Below are 15,454 nucleotides of genomic sequence, written 5' to 3' on the forward strand. Positions count from 1 at the left end.
CTTTAAGAAAAAAAAAAAAAAAATGCCATGTATTCCAGATGCTAGATCTTGAGCAACAGGACCTATTTGCCTCAGAAGATTTCAACCTTACTTTTCTCCTTTTTCTTCTTTCTATTCCCCCATTTCTCCCTTATGGAATGAAAATGTTTACTCTGTGCCATTATATGTTTTATATATGAAACTTGCTTTTGATCTTTATGCTCACAACAAAGAGCCTGTCTTGAGTCTCAAATGAGATTTTACACTTGGACTTGGCAATGCTGAAACTGTTAAGACTATGGGGACCCATGGAAATGGACTATTTTAGCTTTTTTATCACTGTAACCAAACCAAAAGACCTGACAAGAATAACAAAGAGGAGGGAAAGATTATTTGGAGCTCATGGTTTCAGAGTTCTCAATCCACAATTGGCTGAGTGCATAGCTCTGGGCCCAAGGTGTGGCAGAGGAAAGCAGCTCCAGACAGGGCAATCAGGAAGCAGAGAGAACTCTGTTCACTAGAAACAAAATATAAACCCCAAAGGCAAACCCCTAGTGATCTATTTCTTCCAGCCAACCCTGCCTGCCTACAGTTGCCATCCCATTAATCTATATCAGTGGATTAATGCAATGGATCAGGTTAAAGCTTTCATAATCCAATCACTTAACCTCTGAACTTTTTTGCATATTCTCACACCTGAGCTTTTGAGGAAACCAATCATTTAACCTCTGAACTTTTTTGCATATTCTCACACCTGAGCTTTTGAGGAGACCACATATCCAAACTATAACACAGACTAAATGTATTTTGTATTATAAAATAAGCAAGAGTTTTGGGGTGGGGGGCATAGGTGGAATGTTATCATTATGAAAGATATAACTGAATCGGTGGATGAATTCACTGATATGGATTAACTGGAGGCGGTAGGGTATGACTGAAGGAAGTCACATCACTGAGGCACGCCTTTAGGGTCTATATTTTGTCCTTGATTTGTGGAGCTCTCTCTGCTTCCTGGCTTCCCTGTGGTATCCTGAGTTACATTCCTTCACAACACCCTTCTGCCATGACGTTCTGCCTCATCTTGGGCCCAAAGCAATGGAGTCTTCCATCTATGGTCTGAACCTCTGAAACCATGAGCCCTAGATAAACTTTCCCTTCTCTATATTGTTCTTCTCAGGTCTTTTGGTAACAGTGACATAAAAGCAGAGAGGTGCACAGAGAACTCTAGATCTGTAGCCTTCCTCCAGCATTCCGCAGAGAACAGGTCAGTGTGCCAGTAAACTACCCAACTCAAGAGGGAAAAGCCACCTGAAACTATTAGAAGAAACAATGTGCAAGCATACACAGCTGTTTATACTAGTCAAAATGGGAAACCTCGTAAGTCACAAAGCTAGAATACTCTGGGATGCTCTTGCTACAGCAGTGGGTATTAATTCATTCTACATTAAGCTGTATTGATACCACCTTACAAAGTTTAAAAGTAAGAACCCCCAAGTATCATGCTTCCAAGTAAGTGCCTTCCAAGAAAAATCTCAAGAATATTTGAAAGAAACAAAATGTAACACCCAACAAAATGAAATTCACATTATCTGGTATTAGTAAAAATTAAAAAAAAATTAATGTAAACACACACACACACATCCCTAAGGCAAGCTGAGAGCTAGAAAAATATAATCTATAATAGGGAGAAAAATCAATCCATAAAAATGGATACAAAACAAATAATAAAATTAGTAGAGAAGGATATTAAAGCATTATTATAACTGCATTCCTCAAGTTCAAAATAAGTCATAACTTATTAGGAAAATATCAAAAATATTTTTTAAAAACCCAAATGAACTTATATCAAAAGAACTTGTATCCACAACACAAAAAGAACTATCAAAACTCAGTAACAAGAAAATGAACAATTTAAAATAGAAGCATATACACATATATTAGAAAGGATTTAAGGCTGACATACTTAATGTTAGTGAACACATGGAGCAACTGGAAGTTCCATACATTGCCAGAGAGAATATAAAATGTATGCCTACTTTGGAGAAAAGTTTGGCAAAGCTTTAAAATGCTAAATATACAACTAACATATTGGAAGCATGGGTTCATACAAAGACTTTTATACTGATGTTTGGAGCAGCTTTATTTGTAAAAGTCAAGTAGAAATAACCCAAATTTCTTATCAATATTTTGGATAAACAAAACATAGCCTACAAGTGGTTATTACTTGACAATTAAAAAAATAAACAAATAATACACACAACCACATAAATGTATCTGAAAGTAATTATTCCAAAGAAAGTCAAATCAAAATAGAATACATACCATATAATTCTAATCACATAAAATTCTAGAAAATATGAACTACAGAACAGCAAAAATGCAATTCAGCAATTGTCTGTGATCAGGTGAAGAGAATGATGGGTTACAATGAATCAAGGGGAAACTTTTGGAGATAGTAGAAATGCCATTATCTTGATTTAGTTTAGTTCCTGATATACAGATACATCAAAAGTTAACACCCTATTATTTATCAATGTAGATCAACAAAGCTATAGAAAACATGATTTACATGCAAAGCCTATTGTTTCAACTGTAAAAACCATATAAATAAATTAAGTATAGATGTCTTCATAAAAAAGAAAAATAATTGGGAATTAGGTGTCTATTGGGAGTAAATAGAATCAACAGCATTCAAAGATTTGCTACTGGGTGGTAATAAACTCAACTCTACAACCTCAATTCAACAAATTTTATTAAGGAATTATGTGCCAGACACCATAGTGACTAAAAAGATTAAAAAAAAAAAAAAAAGACAAAGTTCCTTGTCACCTGTCTATGTCATTAAAAGGGTAAAAATCTTTACACTATAGAAATTCCAAGTGCCTCTCAGGGGTAGGGACACTGTGTAAAAAGGTACAAAAACAAGGGAAAATGTCTGGGATGAAGTTCAGTGGAAAAGCATTTGTCTCACTTTTGCAAAGCCCTGGGTTCAATCCCAATTCCAAAAAAAGACAAATAAATAAATAAGGAAAAAGGTTTTCCATTTAGGATTGAAACTCTCATGCCCCCAAGCTCTTGATAAATATTTGCTAAGATGTTTATACAGGTAAGTACATTTACAAAACTTTCAATGATGGTCTGCAGATTTTCTCTTCAGCAATGTCAGACACAACTTATTAAAAGAACTCTGGGGACCACAAAAAATGTAGAATAAATTTGCTGACCTTGAATTTAGTACAAGTTAGAATTAAAGAAGCAAAAATGAAGCAAGAAAACAGGTAAATTCAACATTCAAAATGTAGTTTTGTACCAACCTATTAAAGTCCGTGATTTTTTTGACACAAAAAGCTGAAAAAAGATATGGAAGTTGCACAATAAAGTAGCAAGTAGTTTTTAATACTGTTTCTATACTTAAGTGAGACTGAATTTTTATTTCTATTATGATTTTTTAAGTGTATAAATATATTATGTAAATATATTTACAAATTATAAATATAATAAATTATAAACATTTATAATCTTTTCTTTCAAAAACTGAGGATAAATGAAAACATCCAACCCAACTATTTTAACTTTACCTGTAGTCTCAGGGTAAAATTCTTGCTCTAAATCTTTCCAAACCTGGAAATCCAACACCTACTATACGTAACGTACATGGTTGAAACCTTAGCACCTGTGTGAATTTTGTAAGCTAATTTAACAACCAAAAAAGGTTTTAAAAATTCAACTTCTTCGCACTCTTCGCAGTTGCGCTGCAGGACCAAGAACAAATAGCTGCAATAATTCAAAAATGAGAGATTCATACTAGCTTGAACTAAGGCACTGCAGATTGATGAGGAAAGGGAGGTGGCTTAGAAAGATATTTAAGTAGAATTGACAATGAGAGGACTTTGTAACTGATTAGGCTTGATCACTCCCAGGCTTGATCTCTCCCCCTCATCTTTCTCTCTCCCTCCCCCTCCTCCCCTTCCTTTCCTCTCAGGCTGCCATAAGCTAAGCAGTTTTCCTCTACCACATCTTCCACCATAATGTTCTACCTCACCTCAGGCCCAGAGCAACAGAGCAAGTTGACCGTGGACTGAAACCTTTGAAATCATAAGCCAAAATAAACCTTTCCTCCTTAAAAAAGAAAAAAAATTCTTTAAAAAACTATTAGGCAGATTAACGTAAACTTCCAGCTATAGAAAGAATCCACAGGAAGCACCAGTGTGAGCCCAAATTTTTTTCGGGGGGTGGGTGGTACTGGGAATTGAACCCAGGGGTACTCTACCACTGTGTCAAATAAATCCCCAGTCCTTTTCTTTTTTAATTTGTTCTAATTAGTTACACATGACAATAGAATGCATTTTGACACATACATAAATGGAGGATAACTTCTCATTCTTTCTGGTTGTACATGATATAGAATTACAACAGTCACAAAGGGTATATGCACAAAGGGTAATACAATCCAATTCATTCTACTATCCTTCCTACTCCCATACCCGCTTTCCTACCTTCACTCCCCTCTGTCTAATCCAAAGTACCCCTATTCTTCCTTAGCCCCCCACCCCCACATATCAGAGAGAACATTTGGCCTTTGGGTCTTTGGGATTGGCTTATTTCACTTAGCATGATACTCTCCAGTTCTATCCATTTACCAGCAAATGCCATACTTTCATTCTTCTTTAACGATGAGTAATATTTCAGTGCATATCACATTTTCTTTATCCATTCATCTCTTGAAGGGCACCTAGATTGGTTCCATGGTTTAGCTTTTGTGAGTTGCGCTGCTATAAACATTGATGTAGCTGAGTCATTGTAACATGCTGATTTTAAATCCTTTGGGTATACACCAAGGAGTGGAATAGCTGGGTCAAAGGGTGGTTCCATTCCAAGTTTTCTGAGGAATCTCCATAATGCTTGCCAGTGTGGTTGCATCAATTTGCAGTCCTACCAGCAATATGAGTATACCTTTGTACCCACATCCTCGCCAATTCTGACTGGAAATGAAATATTAGTTTTAAGTTGCATTTTTCTAATTGCTAGAGATGTTGAACATTTTTTCGTTTATTTATTGATCAATCATATTTCTTCTTCTGTGAAGTGCCTACTCAATTCCTATGCCTATTTATTGACTGGTGTTAAGTTTTTTGAGTTCTTTATATATCCTGGAGATTAATGCTCTATCTCAGGTGCATATGGTAAATATTTTTTCCCATTCTGTATGATCTCTCCATGTTATTGTTTCCCTTGCTGAGAAGCAACTTTTTAGTTTGATTCCAACCCATTTATTGATTCTTGATTTTACTTCTTGTGCTTTAGGAGTCTTATGAAGGAAGTTAGTTCCTAAGCTGACATGGTGGAAACCTGGGCCTACTTTTTCCTTCTACTGGGCACAGGGTCTCTGATCTAGTGCCTAAGTCTTTGATCTAGTGGCTAAGTCTTTGATCCACTTTGAGTTTTGTGCAGGATGAGAGATAAGGGTTTAATTTCATTTTGCTACATATGGGCCCAGTCCTTTTTATTTGATACAAGGTTTTGCTAAATGACCAGAGTTGGCCTCCAACTAGTGATCCTCTAGTCTCAACCTCTATAGTCTCTGGAATTACAGGCCTGCCTCACCACACCCATAGAGCCCAGATATTCTAATGAACTCCATGCCAAAGTAATTAGACACCTACTTACCTACTTGATATCTCCATTTCAATAACAGACATTTTAAAGTCAATATGTTCTATCTAAACCTGGTCTTCAGATATTTCCAACTCTATCAGATATTCTATTCACTCAAGTTATCTTAAACACCTCTTTCTCCACTCTGACCCTATATCCTAAGTCCATCAATCTTCTCCTCTGACACCCAAGAATCAATTCATTTTAGAATCTAATGAAGAATTATCATGTTCATGCTGATAGGGGATAGCATGAAGATTGCTAAAATAACATCATGAACTCTTCTCTCAGTCTAGTCACTTTCTAATAATCTGCGTAAGGTGTATAATGTATAACCATTGCAAAAACTGATCTTTATAAAATTCTCCTTTGGATCACATCACACCTGAGCTTAAAATCCTCCTGACTTTACCCTTTACTTCTACAATGACATCAGACCTCCTAACACTCCACACACATATAACCTTTCTGCCTAAGGCCACTCTGAACTCTTTCCCTGAAAGCCTTGCACCTTTATCTATGTAAATTCTGTTCCCTTTACCTGGAACACCTTTTATCCCTCCTCTCTACAAATAACTTCCACTAGATATAAGATTATACAGGGCTGGGGTTGTGGCTCAGAGGTAGAGCGCTCGCCTCGCATGTGTGAGACCCTGGGTTCGATCCTCAGCACCACATAAAAATAAACAAACAAAATAAAGATATTGTGTCCACGTATAACTAAAAAAAAATTTTAAAAAAAGACTGTACAAACTCTTCGAATCACATACCCCATTCCACCCAAACTGATTTAGTATTTACTCAACATTTAGCACATTTACTAAGCATCAACAAGATGCTGAGATTAAAAGTAATCAGTGGAAAAAACACAAATAAACATACATACACATACACACACACACACACCAAAAGAAGTATCTGATTAAACTAACAGTATCATGTAAAACAATGGTCATAGTAAAATGTGATGGAGGAAAGCACAAGGTCTGGAATAAAAAGACATTTTCAATAAATACATAAAGAATGCCTACAATGTGCCAGTCCTGGAGCAAGCTACTAGATTCATATAAGATTCAGTTATTGCCTTCATAGTATTTACAGTCTACCTGGGGATTAGGATAAGAAATTACAACATGTAGTACCAATAGGCTGCAGCATGCCCTCATAAATATCTTACTAGTCTCAGCAGAGTCAAGCATTGTAAGACTCAGGAAGACTTAACTAACTAGAGTAACAGATAAGCTGAGAATAGCAATTTTAACTAGAAAGGATATAGAAAGCAGAAGGTGAACAGAAGATATATGTTCTAAACAGAGAGCAATTGTTCACTACATGGCTGAAATCCAAATATCAGAGAGAAGATTCAAAACAGTTTAGAGACAAAAACAAACAACTTCAGATCATAAATGATTTTATTAGCCTTGCTTAAGAATTTAGGAATTGGGAATTTATCCTGATTGTTTACTTTCAAAACAACTAGAGTTTCAAGAGGAAAATACCATGGTCAAACATGCCTTTTCTAAGCCAACATGCTGGTTGCAGGACCAAGAACAAATAGCTGCAATAATTCAAAAATGAGAGATTCATACTAGCTTGAACTAAGGCACTGCAGATTGATGAGGAAAGGGAGGTGGCTTAGAAAGATATTTAAGTAGAATTGACAATGAGAGGACTTTGTAACTGATTAGATATGGGAGGTGAAAGTGAACAAGTCAAGGACAAAACTGAGTAGATGAAAGACTATTTATTGAGATAGGGAATACCAAAGGGGAAAAAATTAACAATGAATTTTATTTGGCACATGTTAATCATTTCATTAATTATGGAACTGAAAAAGATGTAACAAAGTTTGTGAATTTTATGCAATTTAGGAAAGGTTACAAAGGTAACACACCATGGAAATCTTGAGAGTAAAGAATAAATCTTTGAGATACAAGAGGTGGTACAATTCTCAATGAAGAGCAAGTGCACTGCTTCTTAAGGACATCAGTGTGCCAATGTCTAACAGGAAACAAAGAATTAAGCAATCTGAGGAGATACAAAAATAACTAAATGAATGACCTCTTACACTGACAACTACATATACATTATAGCACAATAATAAACAGTATGGAGATTTCATAAGGATTTTCTTCCACAAAAAATATACAATTAAAAAAGCTTAGATTATAATCTCTCATCTAGTTTCAGCACCCATCTCATAAAAACTAAGACTTGAGGCTGGGGTTGTGGCTCAGTGGTAAAGCGCTTACCTAGCATGCGCAAGGCACTGAGTTCAATACCCAGCACCACATAAAAAACTAAATAAACAAAATAAAGGTATTGTGTCCATCTACAACCAAAAATATTTTTTTAAAAAAACTAAGACTTAACACTATTATTTTTAAAGCCACACTTTTATTAACTTACAAACTGAAATAACTTAAAATTGAAAATTACTATCCTGCCCAGAGTAAAGTCTATGTTCAGCCACCCTTATATCCAAAGAACACAGCTTAGACAGCAGGTACTCAAAGTCTGATAAACTGAAGAATGCCAGAAAAAAAGACCTTCATATCATATCCTAAGTAACTACCATGTCACCAGATCTAGTCTAGGGAAAGAAATTCTCCAGGAAAATCTACTAGATATTAAGAACATTCTTTATCTTTCTAAAACACATGGGTTTCACAGGACTATAAGCATATCTAAAAGGAGGATGGGGCCAATTTAAAGTCACAAAATAAATTCTTAATAAAAATATCAAAACAAATTCTGATTAGCAAAAAACAACTATTGATTTCCCAACTGTTTCAAGTTGAAAATTCAAAAACAATTATAGAAAAAGCTAAAGTAAATGAGAGTGCACTACAATACAATCTTACAGTTCTAAATAAAACAAGAGAACTATTGGTGAACCCATGTGTCTCACTCTAATTCTCCCTCATTTTCTCTATGTTCCTTATCTTTCCTTTTCAGTGAATACTTACTATGTGCCAGAAACTATGCACTGAGAGTAAAAAAGCAACAGCAAATTTAAGAAAACTCTTTAAGGTAAAATCAGTAGGAATGAATTATAGATTAAATTTTATTATAGAAAAGGATGTTTCCAAGTTTGTTTTACATGCAACCAGATGAATGATAATGTCATTCGACCAGAACTGAACTTAATAAGGGAAAACTAAGTGGGTTTTGCTGGTCCTAATATTATTTGAAAGAGGAGCAGGTTTGGGCATGGAAAAATAGTTTCAGTGGAGTGATGGGAAGGAATGTGAACTTGCAATGGATGAGGATAAATAAAAAGGTGATAAAGCAGAGTTAAGAAGTACAAAAAGGGGGGACGCGCGGGGGAGGGGGGTTGTGGCTCAGTGGTAGAGCACTCTCCTAGCATGTGTGAAGCACTGGGTTTGATACTCAGCACCCACCTAAAAATAAAAAAAAATAAAAACATATTGTGCCCACCTAAAACTAAAAAATAAATATTAAAAAAAAAGTATACAAGACTGGAGCTAGGGTTGTGGCTCAGTGGTAGAGCACTCACCTGACATGAATGAGGCACTGGGTTCAATCCTCAGCACCACATAAAATAAAGATATGTGTCCACCTAAGACTAAAAAATAAATATTTAAAAATAGGAAGTACAAGATAAATTTTAATAAGTCAAACTGTGAAAGATAATGGCTTCAAGGAAGGAGTGAAAAATATTTACATTTCACAATTCTGCTTTTTCAAGGGTTCTTTCAAAATCAAACCAAGCCTGAAACGGGGGTTGGCGGGGTGTAGTTCAAATGGAAAGCATCTCTTCTTGGAAAGTGCTAGATTGGCTCACCCAAATGGAAAATTAAATAAGATAACTTTCTAAGAAAGTTAAGCAGAAGATCAGCATCCATCTTGAATAAAAAAGACAAAAATTGGTAAGAACATAAACAATCCAAAAAAGGATGTCCAACCTATTATTCAAAAGAGGCAGTACATGAAAGATGTAATCTGTTTCATATTTTAGTTTTATGTACTCCTAAGTACTCTAATACAAGAAATGATTATTAGCATCACTACCATTCTGCCCATTAAGCATATGAAGAACAAAGCAGTCGTAACTGCCCAATTTCCCAAGGTCACACTTTTGATGAACAGCAGAAGGAAGATCATATTTGTTATTCTGCCACCTAGTCTACTCCATAGATCAAACCATAACGGTGTCAAATAATTCAAAATGGAAAGGAATACAGCAGGGAGAGTATGAGTGAAATTCAAGGAACAGAGGAAGATCTCTAAAAGGAGTAAACAGCCCTTAGTGTTCTATGAGTCATTACTAATCAGCCCCAGCTGTTTACGATATACCCTGACTCTGGGAAATGCTGCTAGTTGCATGTCATAAAGCTGACAGCCCTAAACATGCATAAACTGTGCCCTTGGAACTTGAACTGGCAATACATAACGAAATCTCTTCCACATCTAGTTCCTACCCAACTAGGAGGATGTCGCTGCCTACCCTCTGTGAAACAGCACGACAGATACCCCCATGGAATCACTCCGGAGACATCTAAGAAATAAATGATTCAACAAATTCCTTTAAAGACAAGCATGGGATGGTGCAAATGTCCAGTTCTCTCTATGGAAACATATCTTGCTGCTGACAACCATCACAAAAATTGGTAATCTGTAAAATTGACCCAACAGGCTCTCTTCTACTAAGCGCACAGCTGCAAAGCATCTACTCAAGTCCTCCCGAAGGTAGCATAGACGCCTTCACCAGAGGGAAGCAAATTAAGACACCTGCAGGTCTGGTTACCGTCTCAAAGACAGAAAAGACGTTGGAGTCAAGAGTAGACAGAACAAGAGTCAGGAAGCCCCTCCCCCCGCACTAGAGAGCCACCTGTCCCTAAATAAAAATAATACAAACGAAAACCACCTGGCTCTGGTGCAAAGCAGAGCATAGAGAGCCAAGGCCTCGGTGGCTCTTACTCCCTGGCTGAACCGGCATTCGGGGAAAACAGCTGACAAAACCCAGTCCTCCTCTTCTATATCCGCCATGGGCTGTTCCTGATGAAGATAAGCCCTCGTTTCCCCTCCCCTGCCGGGACCCAGCCACCAAAAGCACCCGTGTCTCGGAGAAAACCGGGAGTGTTCCCTGGGGCCGTTACTCACCTTCCCGCTCACAACACCCGCCGCCGCCATGTTTCCTGCGCGTGCCTGGTGATGACGTCGCCTTACCTCACGTGTCTCTCGGATTCACAACAACATCCGGCAAAACTAAAAGGACATCCGGGCGGGAAAGGGGCGGGGAGTGGCGGGAATCGTGCGAGGGGAGGGGCGAGACCTGACGCATGCGCGCTGAGGAGCGCTCCGAGGCTGCTGAAGTCTGGTGCAACAGTTTGCCTGTGCCAGTTTATTTTTCCTGCGGCGCCTCTTAAGTGAGCTGTAGTTTGTATTGGGGGTTAACCTAGGGGCGAGACTTCCAACCTAGAGCGGTTAGAAGGGCGGGCCTCTTTGGTGTGATAAAAAGAACATCACATTTGGAGCCAGCAATCATGGTCCTGGCTTCGTGGCCATAGCAAGTCTTCAACACACTCTAAACCTTAGTAAAATTAGCATAGCATTGCTGTGAGCTATCCGGGAAGATAAAGAACCGCCAGCTCTCTGACTGAGATGCACTCACAAGAGACTAACCCCTCTGAATACAAGGTTTCTGAATTTGAGTTTGGTTACTGCCACTCACACATAACTTTGAGCAAGGTATTTCTGTAGGAACTGAGCATACCAAGCCCTCGTGGGTCCAGAGTTAAGGTCCATAATTTAGAGTCACTGCTTCAGTTACTTAACAGCTGTGTGACTTGAAGTAATTTTCTAAATGCATCCCTGCTTCAGAATACAAAGTGGGAATTATGCATGGAGTGATTGTAGGGAAGACAATGCACGTATGGTAACAGGTTTGTAAGAATATTAAAATAATTTATTCTCAGTCCTGTAAAAGAACGCAGAGAATGATTAACCGCTACTCTTTGATAGCTCTGGTACAGGATCTGGGGCTTCTCCAGGCCCAGAACAGAATAAAAAGTCCCTGTGCACCAAAAACACCTGCCCCGACCCTGTTGAAGTGATTCTCTGTTCACCCAGTGGAGAGAGAAGTTAAAGGCTTTTAAAGTAAATGGGAATCCAAGGGAATAGCAGAAAAGATGGGTCGCAGGGTCTGTGACTATTAGGAACCTAGTCACTGAGGGAGGTGGCACAATCCAAGATAGAAGTGAATGTATGGCACCACTAGGAAGGCTGACCTCTAGGTCTGAGAGATTCCAATCAAGGCCAGAACCCCCAGGCCCAAGCCAGGCATGGAATCAGGAAAGAGACTCACCTGCAAGAAAAGGGGTGTGGTTAGAGAAAAATATACCCTGTGTTTGGAGAAAAGTTGATGCTTTTAGCACAGTGTCAGAAATAGAAGCTCAATAAATGGTAGCTGTATATAAGAAGCTTGGGAACTGAAGGCTTCTTATTGACTTATCCTCCAACTGCTCTCAAATGCTGGCACTACCCACAGACTATCCTTAGACCTCTTTCCCTTTTTCTCCAAACACTGTTCCTGGGCCTTTATCCTTATATTCTGGCATGGTCACCTCCCATGTGCCATTAACACCCAAATATCTCCAGCCCAGGCGGCTCTCCTAAACTATACTCCCATACATCTACTGCCTGCTGCACTTTTAACTTAAATCACCTGCTTACATCTCAAAGAATACTAAACCTTTGCTTCTCGAAGTCCTCAGGCCAACAGCATGAGCAGCACATGGGTGCTTGTTAGAAATACAGAAATGCAAATCCCACCTTGGAATTATACTGAACAAAACTCTGCTTCTTGCCCGGCATGGTGGCACAAGCCTCTAATTCCAGTGGCTCCGGAGTCTGAGGCAGGAAGATGGTGAATTCAAAGCCAGCCTCAGGGACTTAGTGAGGCCCTAAGTAACTGGGTGAGACTCTGTCTCTAAATAAAAAACAGAAAAGGGCTGGGGATGTGGCTCAGTGGTTAAGTACCCCTGGATTCAATCCCCAGTACCCAAAAAGTAAAATAAAATAAAAAATCTGCATCTTAATTAGATTCAAAGTTGATTTATATGCAAATTAAAGTTTGAGAAACAGTCTAAAATGAAACTTCATTTTGCTTTTGTTCCCTGAAAATTGAGATGTAGCCAGAATAGTTTTTTAAAGAAAGTGTTTCTATCATGTTACCTCTTTCAGATAGGTGTGCTAGAGAGCTGATGGGAAAAAAAAAAAAAATGCCTCTCTTGCCTGACCTGGATCTCTCATTGCATCTTAATTCATTGCTTTCTTCTTCATCTTCCTCCAGCCCAGCACTCACATCACCACAATATTAATCTTTCTAAAACATTAATGTGATCCTGTGAGTTGATCATGTGAATGTCATGCTTAAAATCACCTAATGGCTCCCCATCTCTTCAGGGGGGAAAAAATCCATATTCTTCAGCATAGCCTAAAAGGAACTTCATAAACTGATCCTGCTTATTATTTTCAGTTTCATCTCCCAAATCACACTGTTCAGATTCAATTCTCCAACCATAGCCCAATATTTGCTGATCCTTGAATGTTACTATGTTATGTCTCAAGAATCCCTCTGACTACAGCCAGCTGTCTTGGCTTAGATCATGGGAGTGTCCATGAGCCAATCACTGTATTCCAAAGTACATGATGTTGTAATTGGCCAAGTTTGAATTTTCTGCCTACAGTTCCACTCCAAGTGTCTGGGATAAGAGGGGGGATAATTCCCAGAGAAAAATCCAGAAACCACTTCAGAAAAAGGGAGTGGTGCTAGATAAGTCAAAACAGATAACAAGTACAAAGGCACAATGTCTGAGCTCCCATATATCACACTGTAAAATTTGGTGATTTATTGAACTGCCTTCTACTTTGCCATGATCTATTGGAAGGCAGGAGCTATGCTTCTTATTTGAAACCACCTCCCCTGGCACAAACACCTGAAACAAATAGACACTGTTTTTATAACAATTAATTTAAATTTGTTTCCTCATTGATGAACAGCACAGTTATATGTTACATGAAGCAAAGAGATGATAAGTTCAGGATTGTTTTCCATCAGGTTTTAGTTTTTTACTACATTAGAAGAAAAAATCATAATATATATATATAAAATAAATAAATACATACACCAAGTGGACATGTATTTTTTTACAGTAACATGCATAGAAAATTTAACTTAAGTAATCATTGACTTACCTATAACTTAAAATAATTACTGTTTTCATGAAGGTGAGTAGCTACAATGCTCCTAGGTTCACTCGCATGAGCTATGTAGTCATTTCTTATAATTCACTTAATTATAATTCGTCATTCAAAAAGTCAAAAAGAATTTTAATGGTAAATACCCTAAAGAAACTTTTGACCTGAGAGGGACTTTAGAGATAATCTCCCAGGTTTTCAGTTGAAGAGATTAATGACCTGTCAAAGTCACAAGCTGCTTTATAGCTGAATAGAGACTTCACTCCAGACACATCTTAGTCAACTGTGCTACATTATCAGCTGAAAGTGATCATCCCCTCTTTGAACTACAACACTTAATTACCATTCCATTTCATTCTCTCTCACCTTAGCTTCCGACTGGACTATTTATCTTTTAGAGCTTATCCCATGTCCCCCTTCATCTATTAAGATTTCCCCAACCTCTCCATTAGATATCAGCTAGTGGAAACTTTCCTGAATTCTTTTTTTATTTGTTCTTTTTAGATATACATAACCGTAGAATATATTTTTGACATATTGATACAAACGTGGAGTATATCTTATTCTAATTAGGATCCCAGTCATGGTTATAACAGGCAGACTACAGACTTTGTTTTAGTGCTTAATGAAAGCACTGATTAAGGGGGACTGATCTTCATTACAAAGTTTATATGACTTGTGTTTATCAAATCTAAGATGCCATCAACAGAAATGACATTCTTATGTACCACTAAGGAAGAAAATTCTGCCAAATAAAATAAGACACATTTTATTCCACTTTAATTGTAAAACACACCCTGACTTCAACAATTATGACATGTGAAAATGTATGTTTTAGAATCAATGAAACCCACACACACACATGCTGATAAAGATAAAAACCAATTTAGAAAGAATCAGATTCAACCAATTAACTTTACACCCTACAGACCAGAAAAAGAAGGTCAAACTAAACCTAACACCAGCAGAAGAGATGAAATAAAGATTGGAGCAGTGATAGAGAATAGAAAAATAGAGATCCATGAAACATAATTCAGTTCTTCAGAAAGATTAACAAAATTGACAACCCTTTAGCTAGATTAAGAAAAAAAAAGATTCAAATTACCAAAATTAGATATAAAATTAGAGACATTACTTCTGATTTTACAGAAATAAAAAGTATCATAAAAGAGTACTATGAAAAATTACAAGCCAACAAATAGAATGTCTGAAACATTCTACTGTATGAAACAGGTAAATTCTTAGAAAAAGACAACCTTCCAATACTAAATCATTAAGAAATAAAATATCTGAATAGACCTATAGCTAGTAAGGAGATTGAATCAGTAATCAAAAAACCTCCCAACAAAGAAAAATCCAGTACCAAATGGCTTCTCTGGTGAATGCTACCAAACATCTAAATGGAGCTATCACCATTTCTTCTCAAACTCTTCCAAGAAATGAAAGACCAATATTACCTTCATACCAAGGCCAAAGACATTACAAGTAACTTTGGGGCCAGTCTGAGCAACTTTGCAAGAACTTATCTGAAAAGAAAATTAAAAAGGGCTGGGGATAGTTTACAAGTAAACTATAAACTGAAAGACCCCCCCCC

At 37.3% G+C, this 15,454-nt stretch overlaps 1 protein-coding gene across 4 annotated transcripts in view; it reads right to left on the minus strand.

The window, feature by feature from the left end:
* Window positions 1-10,886, minus strand: part of Tbc1d15 (TBC1 domain family member 15) — a 61,912-nt gene extending 51,026 nt beyond the window's left edge. For 2 of the 4 annotated variants that reach the window (XM_048805000.1, XM_015482995.2), the window contains exon 1: window positions 10,762-10,885. In XM_048805000.1, coding sequence (XP_048660957.1) covers window positions 10,762-10,791 — 30 coding nt within the window. In that variant the 5' untranslated portion in view covers window positions 10,792-10,885. Of the gene's footprint in view, window positions 1-10,761 lie in introns of all 4 variants that reach the window. The other 2 variants (XM_048804994.1, XM_015482996.2) reach the window with 2 other exon arrangements.
* Window positions 10,887-15,454: the final 4,568 nt, after the last annotated feature.

Source organism: Marmota marmota, unplaced genomic scaffold (genome assembly GCF_001458135.2).
Source record: "Marmota marmota marmota unplaced genomic scaffold, marMar, whole genome shotgun sequence".
NCBI classification, from domain to species: domain Eukaryota; kingdom Metazoa; phylum Chordata; class Mammalia; order Rodentia; family Sciuridae; genus Marmota; species Marmota marmota.